Source organism: Anthonomus grandis, chromosome 8 (assembly GCF_022605725.1).
Source record: "Anthonomus grandis grandis chromosome 8, icAntGran1.3, whole genome shotgun sequence".
Lineage (NCBI taxonomy): Eukaryota > Metazoa > Arthropoda > Insecta > Coleoptera > Curculionidae > Anthonomus > Anthonomus grandis.
Window position 1 is genome coordinate 12,677,174 of NC_065553.1, and position 17,113 is coordinate 12,694,286.

The following is a 17,113-nucleotide window of genomic DNA, read 5'->3' on the forward strand; positions in this document are numbered from 1 at the left end:
TTCTCAACAGAGCACTGAATTTTTTCCGAGAAACTTTCTTTTGGTTTCTTCAAAAACACGATTTAAAACCATATAAATTTGCGATACTTTTACTACTAAAAAATCTATCTTTGGTTACCACCACCAGTTACGCTTTTATTGGTAGACCCTAAACAAAAACTAAGTTTAGTGTCAGTTGACTGGATGGCGCTCAAAACTGACGTTGATTATGGAACCTTACTTTTCAAATATCTCTCGTACATAAAGTTGTTATTTTTGATACTCATAAATGAATTTCATTTTGGACAAGTTCGATCCATTATCACTTATGTGAAAATAAATTAAATAACTATATAAAATAGCTTACTCCTCGTTATACAATTTAAACGTGACACCGTCATCAATTTAATTATAGTTAATTCATACTTCCTTTTTTTCCTAGCGGAAAAATACATCCAATTTTGGCTTTTAAAAAATCGTTTGTAATTTAGATATTTTTTTACCTTTTAATTGCTGCAATTTTATTTCAGATCGGTATATTGCTGTGACCAGTAACTGTTTCGGAATCATGCTTTGCTTTAATTGACCTTTAAAGTGAATAATCGAAATGGCAGTTGGTACAGTATTAATACCAAGTAAGTGCAATATAATTAAGAGTTTTTTGTCAAAATAATATAAGTCAATGTCTTTTATATTCTTGCAAATCCTCGTTATTGAAATATATATATTACCTTTTTAAAGAAGAAAGAGGAGTGTAAATTAATCCAAAGAAGATCGATAATTGCCTTTACTCATTTTATTTCTCCGTTATCTACTCTCCTGGGAAATTCTGTTAAGCACCATTGACAAGTCTATTATAATCTGAACAGTTTTATAATAAAATACGTCAAAAATACTAAGGAAGGAGAGAGACCTCACTCCCCGGATGTGCGAGCAATATTGAAGAACTAATTAGAGATTTGGATTTATATAAATAGTGCTCGCGGTAGAAATAGATCATCACCGACTCTAATATGGAAAGTCTCTTAATTAAGAGATAATCAGGTAAATAGTGTTTGTCATTCAGGAAAAAGTTATTGTGAAAAAAATTCTTTTAAACTGTCTGACAGGATCATCCAGTAGTTACTTATTATATATAAAAACATCTGCAGTGAACCTATCAATACAAAGATCATTTTACTTCTATTTAATCAAATTGTACTCAGGAAAGTAAATAAATAATACTAATTTCTTCCAGGATTTTGGTATTTATCTGTAAAGGAATGGCAGTTCTTTAGCTGTAAATAATTAGTATTTTAGCACTGCCATATTCGTGATATTTTTAAACTATTTTATCAAAATTGATCATAGTTCAAAATCACATTTAATTTTTCAGAGATCCTTCATCCGAGAAAAGGTGACCATTTGCAAATCAACATAAAACAGTTAATAAAAGTTTAAAAAGGGAGATGCTTAAAAACTATAGATTTAATATAAAATCACATTCGTTTAGTGAAAAAACATAGGTAAGCAGGTTGATTAGGAGGGCTACTTGTGAACAAAAGCCTTAAATAAACCTCTTTCAGTATCTAGTTATGTATTTTAGATCTACAGTGAAACTTCCATGACGAAGATCATATTCTTCCCTTTAAGAATTCTTATTAAGATAAATTTATCTATAAGATTTATGTCGTAAATAAGACTTTTGGACTTCTTTTCCTGTGGTAATATCCCTGAGTGATATTCAAACTATTTGGAAACTCTTTTGTCAAGATGATGGTAATAAAAACGCATTTTCTAAAAAATAATGCAGAAATACCTATAGTATTAAACACTTTAAAGGTTAGTTAGGCATTTTAGAGTCAAACGAAACTTCCTAATGCTTGACGCAAGTATTTTATGTAACATAACCGAAATAGTATGAGAGTTTAAGATTAAGTGATTAGAATATCAAAGCAAGAAGCACTTCATACTAATAGGTATAATTGTAATAAGTTCAAGGATTTATAAGAAAATTAAAAATTGGTTATAATTTTTTTAGAAATTTCCAGAAACATTTTTATTTTTACCAATACAGTTGATGCTGAGACTTATATTTCGAAAGTTAAAACTTACCTTCCAGAATCACCTTGTAATAACTTAGCCTAAACCTTTGAGGCTGAAACTTCTAGATTTTGAGAAGATCTTCAAGAAGTCTCTTCAGCGGAAGACCCTTACCAATGCTGATCAAATCGCAGTTCTTAAAGATCATGATGGTGATGTGACGATGTTTATTGGACATTTAGGTGTAGATAATTTTTGTGGGAATGATGATCCGAAGACTAATCTAGTCATTGGATAAAAAGAACACAAGCAATTACAAGACCATAATTAGAATACAAGGACTTAGACTATAGGTAACGATGCATTAAATGTATAAACATTAGCCTAGAATGAATTAGGAACGAATAAATTCTGTTGCTCTTTCAGCAACATGTCTTCAGTAGAATCTATGTAGACTTAAAATACGGGGTAATATATAAAAGGACTTATGGATTAAAGGTTCAAACTTCAAGGAAGTGTTGCTATAGGGGTAGCAACATAAGCAGCATATGAACTTATAGTTTTCTTATAGTTCAGGATAACAAATCGGTATATATCATACATTATAAGATGCCAAATTAATATTAATTAACTAATAACTTAGGACCGGTGTAAACAAAGTTACAAGCTATTCTGGAGCAAACGTTGGATCTGATCGTAACTCGCTGCTTGCCAACACTAAAGTCAAAATTAAAAAACTAAAAAATAGCATCCAACACAACGAAATTAAACCGGTAAAAAGCAATAGGGGAGTATTCATGAGAAAGACCTAAACAATTGCATAAAAAAAATAAGAACTGACGACAGCGTGGATGGAGATTGGCAATCATTCAAATTATTATCAAATAAGCTAATACCTAACCAGGCGATAAGAAAAAATAAACCGAAGCAATGGAAATGGATAGTATCCGAAATACTTCACACCTCATAGAGTAAAGGCGGCAATATAAAAAAACCCAGAAGAATAAAAAAGGAGGCAAAAAGGAATGAAGTGGACGACCGGGAGAGAAAATGACACTTTCAACATATATAAGAAGGTCTAAGAAGTGGCAGGCTTATGCAATAAAAGTAGCGCTAACATACTAGTATATGCTAAAGCCAAAAATATCTTAAATGAAAAAGAAATCCTTAAAACATAGTTCAAATACATAAATGAGCTGTTTATGTATTAAAGCTATAGACCGATTTAATTCAATTTCGATGCCTAGGCTGATATAGACGACCAATATGATATAGACGACGATAGGACCAGAAATTCTCAAGAATGAGGTTCTATTTGCAATAAAATTTGCAAAAATCCGAAAAAGCCAGAAAAACATTGAAATTTTGGTCAAACCGTTTAATACGGTATAAACGACTGAAGGCATACCGAAAGATTGGCTAAAATCGGTATTCATTCAAATTCCAAAAAAATAACGAGCAAAACCATGCAGTGAGTATATACTTAAGCCACACCTTAAATGTCTTTTTCAAAACTATTCGTGGGAGATATGTTCGAAATATGGCAGACAGATTTGGATACCCAATTTGGATTTAGAAACGCTTTAGGAACTAGAGAGGTACTGTTTGAAAACAACGTTGCGACTAGTGAAAATAAGAGTAATCTCAACTTAGGTGACTGCAAATTGTTACTTGGGCGCTCTTTTAGAGGAATGGGACCTTATTTCTCAAGTCGATATTCATCACAAAAATAATGCCAGCAATCGAATGCAAAAAAATTGCTGATGTTATTTAGGTCTAAGTTATTACAACAAAAGTGCTAAAGCCAAGTGCCCCGTTTTTCGTGCCGGTGAGTGTAAATAATTTCATATAATAAATCAACTTCCATGCCCGCAGTCAAGCGATACGGTACAGCGTTGTCGCATCTTAAACTCTTTTTATATAAAATTATTAAAAACGCACGGATAATACCGTGAAAAATAATTGGATTACTGACAAATGCGGTTCTATTGGCAACGTTGCCAATAGATTCAGCTTTTAGTGAAGAATAAATCTCAGCGATTCCTTAAACAGGGTCCGAGCCAATTTGAAATATCTGAATTATGCCCGACGCTTTCGCCAGTTTGTAGTAATTATTTCAAATCCGCGGATTTATCATGTTGAAATAGGCGCCTTCGCCAATCTATTAGAATTATTATTTCAAGTTGTCGCAGACAGGTTTAGGGTTTCTTAGATTATTTTTCTAAGCGATGAGTCGTCACTCGCCTAGAATGTACAATATGAGAGTGATTTTATGAAATTTTAGTAGATAGTAACTCTGTCTAAGTTTGTTTTAATTACGGTTTGTTTTTGGGCTCAGAGGGTATATATACAGGGTGTTAATAAAATATGTAGACAAAGTTTAAACATCAGATCCTTGGCCATAATTTGAAAACGAAATGTTGATGTGAATATGGGCGAGCATTATTAATACGAGCAGTACGCCCAGAATAATGAAGCGTATTTATTAAACAGTTGTTATAACCTAGGATCGATAGCTACAGTTACTCCCAAAAGTATTTTCAATAATATTCTTACATTATGATTATAATAAATAAAATCTGCAACCTAATAATAATTATGAATATTTCTTAATGACTATCGAATATATAATTACGATATATTTAGTTTAAAAAAGATGTACATAGTCAAACAGTATTAAAAGATTTTTTTTTAAGAAACCAGAAACTATAATAAAGTAACTCATATTGTGATAAAGTATATATAATATATTACCTAACTTAACATATTAATTTGAAATTAAACGTATTATAAAAAGAAAATTAAATAAAATTAATATTTTCTTGGCGAAAAGTTTGGAAACTGAAGAAAGTTATTTATATAAATTACATCTAAATCAAAATCTGCTAATATTTTGTGGCATATCCCTCCGAATTTATTACTTCTCTACATCTTCGTGGCATAAAATCGACAAGTCTTGCACAGTCTTCACTGGAAATGGCAGCCCACTCAGTTTGCAGTATTTCCCACAGTTGAGCCTTGTTTGAAATCGATTGGTTTAGAATCTTGAAACACAACAGTATATACTATTGTGTTTCAAGATACTACCACAAAAATATCGTGAACAGCACAATGATGTTTTTGTGTATTTCGTTGAATACGAGAAAGCCTTCAATAATAGAGTAAAACACAGAAATCTTATAGATATGTTAAAGAAAAAGGTGGATAGTAGAGATATTAAAATAATTGATAATTTACACTAGAGACAGAAATCAGCAGTATGACTAAACGGGAAGCTTTCAGAAGACTTTACCAAATTCTACGAGGCGTCAGACAGAGGTGCACACTATCATTACTTTTAACATAAATTCAGACAAAATCTTTGAATAGGTTACTCAAGAACAAGAAATGGAAGTACAGAGCAATGGAGAATTTATAAATACGATGCGATATCCTGACGTGACGCTGTCATCCTATAGTCACAAACTCGAAGTGTAAACGCGAAAGGAATAGAAATAAGGCTCAACATAAATATCAACAAAACAAAGTTTACGGTCTTCAGTAAACAAGCACATCCTGATGTTACACTACAGATTGATACAAAAAATTTAGCCAGCGTAACCCAGTTTAAGTACCTTGGATATTATACACCAAACATCTAAATACAAAATTGAAGGTAGTCGTGCATTTTTTCTTTAAGACTTACTTTTTATAAAAACTGCGAGTGGAGTTTGATCAAAGTCTCGGACTTATATTATGATTAATGATTAATTGGTAATACGTGCTTCGTCTTTAAAGGCATCATCAGACCTGATTAATGTGCACACTACCGATCCGTCGAGTATCCATAATCTATTGGCAGTATGCACATCCTAATTTTTCTGGCTTTAAGAATGTAAATCTTAGAAACTGTTGCTAAGGTCTGTTGATGCCTTTAAAGCAAAAACTTTGCAAATTTGTAGTCCTTTTATCTAAATACAGATAGAGAAATAAGGTATAGAATAGATACAGCTTAAGGAACATTGCAAAAAATGAAATCCCTACTCTGCAATGATAATTTGCACCTAAAATTACGGCGGAAATATTTGTATGGGGGAGAGATCTGGACAATTACAAACTGCTATAGCTAATAGGTTAGAAGCGTTCGACATGTAGTTACACAGGCGAATACTAAGAATATTCTGGGCAGATAATATGCAGATCAACATAATGTACTAAAAAAAAACAAAAAAAATTAACATGTATGCAAGTAAGAACATTTAAGTGCAGAAAAATTTCATATCATGGACATGTCTTCAGAGAAGGGCGATACAGACGCTCACAACAAATCATGATGGGAAAAGTGGAAGGGCATAGAGGAATGAAAGAAAAGAGGTTTCCTGACTGAGGAGCATCCGTGAAAAGACCGGTATACGCATCGGAGGGAAACTATGGCGATTTATACAGAATCGAGAAAGACTTTTCCAAAAAATTAACAATATTGGAGGAACCTAATATGGCACATGAAGAAGAAGAATATAAGTTTCGTAGTTTATGGTTCTCTTATATGCTGTTTCTGCCATTAATATGTACTTCAGTATGACGTATTTCAATGTTTCTCTTGACAGAATTTTTTTTTTATTTTAATTAAAAAATATTTTATTAAAGAATCCCTTGCAGATTGTGTCCCAACAAGATCCCTAATATGGCTGATGATTTTTACCGGAACTTTGACACTTTACATCCTAAGAACCAACATGTCGCTCATCATCCTAGCCATGGTTCACTCAGAGCAAAATTCATCAAGTTCAGTTCCAGAATGTATCGCCAAAGATCTCAATTCGAGCATCATATTTAATAACTCTATTATGGCCGAGGCATTAGTGAGCACTAACGATGATGCCGTTGAAAACGTAAATATATATGTCACATTTAAATAAAGATATTAATTAACAAACATATTTTAGGGTTATAACACATTTAATTGGGATTCCAAGCTTAAAGGTTTAATATTAGGAGCATACTTTTGGGGTTTTGTCGCTTGTACTATTCCAGCAGCAGCCGTAGCTGAAAAATATGGGCCAAGGAGGTGCATAGCGATTTCTTTTGCTTTTAGTTCAGTCTTAACGCTACTTGGACCACTGTGTGCAAATTATCACCCTTATGCCTTGATTGCCTCTCGGTTTTTTATTGGACTGCTAGCGGTGAGTTGTTTATTTTAGTAAGTGTTTGTTTAGGTCCAGGAGGTTGAAAGGAGCTAGTATTAGATTTGGGATTTTAGCTGCATTAGTTCATTAAATATTTAAGATATTATTAGTAAATAATTAATTCTTTGAAATAGTTAGGGAATAGAGGATGCAGTATTTTCGACTTCTAAATTGCTTATTAGGAAATTCTAATTCTTTTGGTAGAAGTTCTATCGCATTCTTAATAGAGCAGCTAAGATAGGATTATGGAAATAACAGAATAATGAATATATTCAGGAACTAGGGGTCTCTCTATCCTGTTAGTAGAGCTGCGTAAGGTATAAAATAAAAAGAGGCTTAGTTTCGTATAAAATACATAAAATTTAGTTTAAGGTAACTCTATACGATGTAATTTTAAGAGCATTAAAAAAATTATATTGTCGTTGGCTAATAAAACGTTTAGTTACATTAAAAAAAGACTAGAAACTAGGTCTATGTTTTATTCAGTTAAATTTTAATTTATTCTTGTATTGATATTATTAATTTACATTTACATTTTATGCGGCAAAGGGAAAATGTTCGCGTTTTTATTAAAACAGTCTATGTTTTTTAGCAAGTTTGAATATTTATACAATTTTATTTCAGGGCGTGGTGTATCCCGCAATACATTGTCTGATTTCAAAGTGGGCTCCACCTGCAGAAAAGGGCAAATTTATTAGTGCAACCTTAGGAGGTTCGTTGGGTACTGTGTTAACATGGCCACTTCTTCTTGGTAAGTATAATGAATATATGATGAAATAAAAATAAATTAAAAAAAAACATATTTTATTACCAAAGCACTTCGAGCACAAATATTATCCAACAATAGCACATCTAATATTAGATAATATTTCTTTGATTTCTTCTCTAGACGTTTTTCCTTTATTAATCATATTATAAGTATCATATTTTATGTTTATGGTTTTGTGTCTAGGTATACTATTTATTTTTAACCTTTTAATAAAATCGTGTTTTAATAAATAAATAATTTAATAATTAAAACACAAAATTATATTTCAAAGTAAATTAATTAAAGATAAAATTATTTAAATTTTAATATTAATTAAGCCCATATATTTAAACAAAAAAAATCAAAAGTCATAATAGGTAGACAAGTAATTTAGTGCTAAATTAGTCACCCCTTGAAAGAAGTTGCCTTTTAATAAATCCAAATACGAAACAAACAGAAAACAAAATAAAAATTTCATGTATAAAAAATATTTGATAAAAAATATATAATAAATAATTGATAGATGCTTAACTTCAGAATAAAAAACATTTATTAAAGAAGAATATATCATTCAATTTCTCTAAGAGACCAAACAAATAATATGAGAAAACAAATAAAATATAATTTGAAAGTAACACCGAAATAAATATTGCAAATCTGTGGTTTTTGATGGCCTGATGATCCTTAAAGTGAACAAAACACGTATAGACATACATAGATAGAGTAAAACTTAAATTTCAAAAATGAACAAAGGAGCCTAAGTATATGTGCATTTTTTTATAGCACTTGACTCTTCTATATTTTTTTGGAATATAATTGATAAAGGTTTAAGTAATATAATTCTTATCTATCCAAAAATATAATACTAATTATTAATTTTTGAACTAAAACGTATACAGAGATATAAATAACACTTTATCTAATAAAATCTAATCTAATAAGTCTATTATATTCTAAATCTATTATCTAATTAAAAAAATAATGCAAACATGTTGCTTTCATAATATACGCTGTTTAAACTCAAGAGTTATTTAGGTTTTTTTTTATTTGACGAAAATACCGTTTAACAAAAAAATTAATAAAACTATATATAAACAGCACTATATATAAAACAATATTATATCAGGCTATACATATGTAGGAAATATGAATTAAACTTATGTTGAAAAAATACACTTTAAACACAAACAGCTATGCAAAAAAGTAGTTCCTTATTAGTATAAATAGCATAATATAGGATAGTCTGATATTTATTATATGTAACTTTTTAATATTTATATGATTATGACGTTGCATTATTAAAGTTTTCTACTCATTTCTTATATAAATGTTTTCGTAAATGCTCAAGATGTAAAAGTTCGACCTAAGAAAATAAGTGAAAAAGGAAATATAATATTTATTTTCTTTTTAAAATATAATTCAATATCTTTAATAGAAAGTATACAAAATGGGATATTTGAAAAATAATTGGTGTTTGGACAACAAATCTACACTAATAAAAAACTAACTACAAGTAAATGATATATAATTTTTTCAATGGCAATTTTTAAATTATACTAAACATGGTAACAAATTTCGTACCTGTACAAATATATTTATTATTTTTTATCAAGACGTATGAAAATTTTATTATAGAATTTTCGTAAGAAAAATAACCTTTTTTTAACAAGCTTGGAACTGAAACATCAGCAAAATTTACTTAAAACGCTCTGTCTATTTTAATATATATATATATTTTTTACGTTTAATAAAAAATAGACTTTTAATTAAAAAAGTATTTACTAATATATTCTTATTTAATATTGTACAATCATTTATGTAGATATCATTAAACCATAGCTCTAAATATTATAAACAGTTGAGCTGTTTTCAGCATAAATCCACTAAAAAAAAAAAACATTTAAATTAAAAACAACTGAAAACGCAATGCAGTAGGCATGTAAACAACTCATATTTTCATTATTTCTTTATTGGATGTTCCATCTCACTCATAAATGATTGGCATATAGTTATTTTGACCTACAGTAAAAATCACATTTTAAACTGAAAAACATAACGCGGAGTAGAAAAAAAATAAACATAATATAGACAATTTGTCAATCAGATTTTTCATGATAAAACTATCAATTTTGAACTATCGTAATATTGTGATGTTTTCCATCAAAATTAATTTAAAAAAAAACTAGGTAAAACAAAGAATATTTTAAAGCAATTTAGGATAATAAAATGAATAACGTCATTTGTAAGAAACACCAGATATAATTAATTATAATTGGATTTATTATATTAATTCTTTTTAAGCTACATAAGTTATGTAAGTTCCATATACTCAAGATATTTTAGGAAATAAGCAGAGTGGTATACATAATATTTTTAAGTATCAACACTGTTTTGATATATCAGCTTGTCTTATCCAGCCACTCTAGACCTCTCTTAACCTAAACCATTTTAAATATTGAATATCCTCTTCTATGGTGATTTATGTAGTCAAACGCCTTTTCATAATCAACGAGTACTACTACTAAGAGGTTATTGTATTTTATGCTTTTTTCTTGTTATAGATTTTATCACCTGAAGATGGTCATTTGTGCCATAACATGCTTGTTCTTTTGGCTGTTAAAGTTTAAGTAAGCTTTGTAGTAATGACTTTGGTAATTAATTTGTATAGGTGCGTCAACAGCTTTTACCGGTATATAGTTAAGTAGGCCTGGAATGCTGCCTTTCTTAAGCAGAATAACAATAGTTGCATTTTTCCATATTTGTGGAGTTGTTTCTTTATCTAGGTATTTACTGAAGAGTTTGGTTGTTGTATGTAGTATTTTATTTGGTATACTTACTCAAAAGTAACTCACTTTTTTCTAGTTTGATGGCTTCTACAATAAATCAGGAGCTCTGTTTTTCTTCATTTCTCTTCTTCAGTTATCATTGCCATTTCTTCCGATGCTTGATTTAGTATTAGGGGTATATTTTCTGATGCTTTCGCTTAACTCTTATTTCTATTAGTTTAGTGTAAAAGTCTTCTACAATCTTTATTAGTTTTTTTTCTTTTGGCTGTTATTTATCCTACTATCATTTTTCAGTGTAGTTGTTTCAGCCTTACCCTTACTCAATATGTTGTGTATGACTCATGCTTTTATTCTCTTCTATAAATCTAGCAATCCATTAATTGCTCTAGTTTCTGATGTCGGTTCTTACGGCTTACGTTATATTTCGATTCAATTGCCTTAGCTCATCTATAGGTTGTGGAAGTTTTCCTAGTAGTTTTCTTCTCTGTTTCATCAAATTTTTCGTGTTTTTAGAAGGTTTAGTTTCGTTTCCTGTTTATTTTAAGCAGTTTTTTATTTAAGCAACGTTGATTTACTTCACAATTTTTTTAATTAGATCCTCGATATTTCGTATATCAGTCTTTTAAATTTTCGTCTATGGTTCTTTTAGTATTTTTCAACATCGACTACATTTGTCCACTTTTCACTGCCATTCCTAAATACAAGCTTATTTCATTCCATCTTCAAATTAAGTAATATTTTCGATCTCACCAAGATGGTCACTCCCCACTAAATGGTGATTAAGTTTAAATATAAATTTTAAAATTATAGGCCCAGATAAAATTTAATAATTTTCTCTTTTATGTCTCATGATTTTAAATGCATGCTATTAAAACCACTTTCTTTTTTTATATCAGTTTAGTGCTCCCTCGTATGGATTTAAAAGAGGAAAATCGACAATAACCATTTTTTTTTTGTTTTACACAATTTGTGACGAATATTTTAGAATGATTTATTCTACTTAAGTGGATTTTTCAAAAGCGTTAATAAAATAACTGAGTGATATATCAATAGCAGACTCTATTTATTTATTAATAAGTATAACGTTGTGGTATATTTATTAAAAGAAATCAGCTAAATGGAATAAGTCTATCCTGATGTATGAGATCACTTGGTTTTGATTGGAAATTCTAAATTAATTCGTAATAAGTCAATGCTAAAATTACTATTCATTTATTAGATCAAGAATTACATATTTTAAATGCATGTAAGGCACGTATTTTATTCCCTGGAATATATTTTGGATCGCAAGAAAATATATATGCTAATATAAATCTCAAAAGTACGAATTTGCCAATATTTAGAGTTTGTTATAGTTACGAATATAATCAACAGCAAAAGCATTTTGATGTATTTCACTGCATACTGCTATAATTTAATATTTCGTGGCGTGTAATATTTTGTTAATGTTGTTACTAAATTAAGATATTAAAAAACATTGATAAACAACTAATTTTTTGAGGCTCTTAAGAATCGCATATGGCTGTGTGTAAGTGACACAAAATCGAATATTTTTTTAATTTTGTTATAAACTTCAAATAAATTTATAGAAATAGAGCTATATTAATTTTCAATGCATCTATGGAAACAATGACATTTTTTCAAATACCAACACGTGTTTCTGCTCCATGGCTTTATTTGGGCAAAACCAAAAACATAAAAACAACGCTTATTTATCTGTATCGAAAAAATTTTAAATTACTTTTCATTAAAGAATGTATTGATGGTTTACCCTGTAGACGTTCATTGCAATTTGGTTTTTTTCATTAATTTTTTTTAAATTATAAACGTCTTGTTTTCTAAAAGTTATCTTCTTTAGGAAGCATTATAAAGCAACTAGGTTGGACTTGGGCCTTTTACATATCCGGCATACTGGTGTTACTCTGGACAATTTTATGGATTGTGGTAGTATACGATAGTCCAAAAGAACATCCGTGGATCAAATCTGAAGAACAGGACTATATAGTTGGTAATTTATCTGGAACTGTTTCTAATAAAAAAGTAAGTATCTTATTAAGAGCAATACAAAAATATAAAATAACTCCTTGCCATTTCAGCGTACTCCACCATATAAATTAATATTTTTCTCTATTCCTGCTTGGGCTCTATGTGTGGCCCACTATGGTAACCTTTGGGGCCTATTTTTCTTAATGACAGTAGGACCCACATTCATGTCAACAGTCTTGGGATTTGATTTAGGGAAAACTGGCTTTTTGGCTGCATTACCTTACCTAGCCAGGATGCTTGCCGGTTTTGTTTTTGGAAGTATAGGCGACATGATTGTCAAAAGGGACCTTATGAGTAAAACCAACATAAGAAAAAGTTTCACTTTATTTTGTGAGTAGATTTATTATGATGTTAATGAATTGTTTTTATGTTTTACTTTTTTTTATAGCGCACCTGATTCCAGGGTTTTTTCTCATAGCGCAGACTTTTGTGGGGTGCCACGCCTCTTGGGTGATAACTCTTATTACATTATCACTAGCCTTTAATGGTGCGAGTACTATAACAAATCTGTCTAACTCTCAGGATTTAGCTCCGAACTTTGCTGGGAGTATTTATGGTATTATTAACTGTATTGGAAGTACTTCTGGGTTTATTAGTCCCATTATTGTGGGACATCTGACGGCGGATAATGTAAGTAAGATTTGACTTTTTTAATATTAAAAAGACATCGACTATGTAAGGTTTACAAAGGAAATTGAGTTGTTTCTAAAGAGCCCATTAAAGATTCTTGTGTGTATGATTAATTAAAATTAAGTTTGTTGGTGTATCAAAAAAAACACATCCAGTTCTGTCTATAAATAGGATGAATCCATTTAAATTAAGACAACTTCTTATCATCATTACCAGAAAAAGTGAGTTACTTGAACAAGATAATAACCTTCTCGAGAAATTGATGTTTCAACATAATGGGGCACCACCATTTATCATTTTTTAAAGGACGTATTTACTGGATGATGAGTTGGCCGGAGAGGTACTGTAATGGCCTGCTAGATCTCCCGATCTTATCCCTTTAGATTTCTTATGGGGTCATTTAAAAACTAAAGCCTTTGCCAAAATGCATGACTTCCTTGAAGATTGTCAAACAGTTAACAAAATTGTTAACGAATGTCAGTTAATTACGTCCGAAATGTTCGCTAATATACTATTTATTTTTTCATTTAAAATAAGGTTTATTTTTTTATCTACATTTAAATATAAATATAAATAGGGTTATGTAGAGAGTAAGATTATCTTTAGTTCAAAGTATCACATTTGACCCCTATTTCTATTTTAAAAAATTGACCTGGGGGCTCTGGAGGGTTCTGGAAGTTCTGTCAATAAAGATCGCCTTTAATATTAAATTTGATGTACTTGGCCATTTTTGGCTAAACAACTCATTTTTCAAGATTCTCAGAAAGGACTGATTTGTCACGCCCTGTTTCTAGGGATCCTAAAAAGAGACCTGGTCCAGATGGATTTCTTGCATTTTTTCGAAAGTATTGTCCTGGCTTATGTAAGTCTTTGCATATCTTGTACCGCCAATGTTTGTCCAGCGGCATTTTCTCCTAATATTTGGAAAATAGCTTAAATTGTGCCTGTATTCAAGGCTGAAGAAATAAATTTCATTAAAAAAAACAGGCCCATTGCCTTACTTAGTCATTTTGATAAGCTATTCGAATCTTTACTATTATTATAATTTTTTAGAATCGACTTTATTCAGCGTGGCTTTTTCCGAAAAAAAATCGACAATAACCAACTTAATACCATTTTCATAGAGTTGGAGCAACCTCATTAAAAATTACCTAAAAAATCACTCCTAGTTTGTCACCATAAATGGAGTAATGGGAGACTCCATTATTATGTTTTAGGGTCGGGATTCAACAAATACACCAATAAATATTTTGAGCCATTGAGCTCCTTTATTATTTGTTAAAATATTGGAAACTTTGTGAAAAATGTTCTTTGTGACCGAAAAATAATACGAAGTTAACCACTTAGTATGTGACCATTTTCATCTCTGATTGTCAATTTTTCAATCTTTTTAAATGACATTGGTCCATATTTTTCAATTTGTAAATATCTTGCATATGCAGATGATCTAAAAATCTGAACCATAACCATTTATTAGATATAAGATTTTCTAGCCTTACAATCTGAGCTTTCTAATTTTAAAAGTTATTGCACCTTAAGTAAATTATGAATTAATCAAAAAATATGCCATTCGATACTCTTTAGTAGAAAACCAGTTCAAACACAAAACAAATGTGATATCTTATTCGGCCGAAATACCTTGACATATGTAGAATATATTAAGGATTTGGGTGTTTTATACCTCGAATTACAAAGGGTGTCAGTGATCAAAAATCCTTAATATTATTTTACAATGCAATTGTTTAACTAACATTAGAATATACGACAGTAGTTTGGTATCCGATGTATGACAAATATATTGATCAAATTGAGAAGGCACAACGCAAGTTTGTAAGTATCATAAATTTTCGCTTTAGTAGACATTAAGTGTGCCGCTTAAGGGATTTGACCTAATTTTGTCCTTATTTTCTTATTGTTATGGTTAGGTACATCTCTTGGTATTTTTTTATATTTTGTGAAAGCGCTTACTTGTATTTGATACTAAGATATTTTATGCTTTTCTGTTATTGAATTGCTTAGTCTATCTATACGAGAGTCCTGTACTTAAATAAATAAATAATCCCTTTTCGTTTTTTCAGCCGTATTTTCTTTTATATCATTGCCATGTTAAAGTTATTTGTCTTATATATAATTTGGCTATTACATCGCGCATCAAGCATCATGTCACCTTCTGCAACACTGAAATGAGTTATCATAATTGGAAATACAAAAAAAATTAATTTTGGTTGTCTCCACTTATTTCATATATTCCCATATATCTATTCTTTCATAAATTTTCACTTTATAATAAAAAGAAAAATTTCATTCAATTAATATGAGCCCTTGAAACCCTTTTATATTATTTCTATTTTTTTATTATATACTTATTCTAATTTTATGCCTGTACCCTATGGCAGTAGGATCCCTATTACCATAAAAGCTGTTTTAACTGCTTCATTATTTATCTGATTTTTGTAAACAATTTTGTACTCTGAGCCCACCTTACCTAAGAGCTCTGCAAAAATAATTAATGTCTTAACTAATTAGAATCGTGTCGAAAAAGAGATCGCGTGGGGGAAATTAAGGATAAAAGCAGTCTTTCATAATTAAAAAACCAAAGCGGTTTAATAATTTAGAATCATAATATTAAGGACTTGAATATTAAAGGTTGAAAAAATGTTTTCGCAATCCAATTTCAGATTAAGATTAGCCATAAAGAAGAAGTCTTATTTTTAATAGCAATTGGATTAAAGAGTTTATATTTAAAAAAAAAATTAACAATTTTAATGTTTTTTTTTTATACTTTCAGAACGGTCTAAATGAATGGCACACCATCTTCTACATAGGAGCAGCGGTTTATATCGGGTGCGGCATTATTTTTATAATATTCGGCTCGGCTGAAATTCAGCCTTGGAATTTTACTGAAGAGGAGCAAAATTTCGAAACCCCCAAGGTGGAAGAAGGAGTTGATAATGTTGCATTTGAAACAGATCAAAGCAGAGTGTGATATATTTTTATATAAGTAACGTTGATTGTGATAAACGTTTTTTTATATACTTACTTTCAAGATTGACTGAACATTTATTACGTATTTTATAATAGGTATTATTTTTTTAAATGTTCTAGTTACGTGTTTTTTAAAATAAAATGCATTTTACGTTTTCTACACTTTTTTACACAAATCTGCTCAAAATAATAAGAATTGGAAGACTTATATGTTAATGACGGTAAGAATTACGGAAAACGATTACTGTCAATTGAATCATCAGACGCTCTCTAACTTACGAGAATTTTTTACTAGATAATTGCAATTTTAGACTAAAAACTTTTCTCTTTTTAAAGGTTTTTTAAATAGATTTGACACCAGATAAAAGTTCTCTACTATGTTATTAGTTACAACTGTGTTATTAGTTGAACCAGTGGACTACTCGCTACAAGATCAGACTGATAGTAAGAAATTTTATTCAAAGGTATTTCCAAAGATTTAAATTTATTTTCTTGACCTAAATTTATATTATTAATAATAAATGTTTTTTATTTGCAAATATACAATACATAAAATAATTATAAATAAAATTTAAAAAAATTAATATTGAAAATATTTATATAACTCTAGATGCTGATCAGTCTGCTTAACCATGGAAATATCTCATCACAAATCATAACAAAATTCTAATAAGCTTGTAATAAAAAGATGCAAAAAGGACTCATAAAAACATGAATATTTTCAGAGGCAAACTTTAAATGCAGAAAATTTT

General features: G+C 29.8%; 1 protein-coding gene across 4 annotated transcripts in view; it reads left to right on the top strand.

The window, feature by feature from the left end:
• LOC126739560 (sialin-like) overlaps positions 1-16,516 on the top strand; it is a 36,526-nt gene extending 20,010 nt beyond the window's left edge. For 2 of the 4 annotated variants that reach the window (XM_050445311.1, XM_050445309.1), the window contains exons 2-9: positions 510-614; positions 6,640-6,872; positions 6,927-7,163; positions 7,791-7,917; positions 12,559-12,740; positions 12,797-13,076; positions 13,135-13,376; positions 16,165-16,516. In XM_050445311.1, the coding sequence (XP_050301268.1) occupies positions 587-614; positions 6,640-6,872; positions 6,927-7,163; positions 7,791-7,917; positions 12,559-12,740; positions 12,797-13,076; positions 13,135-13,376; positions 16,165-16,362 (1,527 nt within the window). In that variant the 5' untranslated portion in view covers positions 510-586 and the 3' untranslated portion in view covers positions 16,363-16,516. Of the gene's footprint in view, positions 1-509; positions 615-999; positions 1,024-6,639; positions 6,873-6,926; positions 7,164-7,790; positions 7,918-12,557; positions 12,741-12,796; positions 13,077-13,134; positions 13,377-16,164 lie in introns of those variants that run through there. The other 2 variants (XM_050445312.1, XM_050445313.1) reach the window with 2 other exon arrangements.
• The last annotated feature ends 597 nt before the right edge of the window (positions 16,517-17,113 follow it).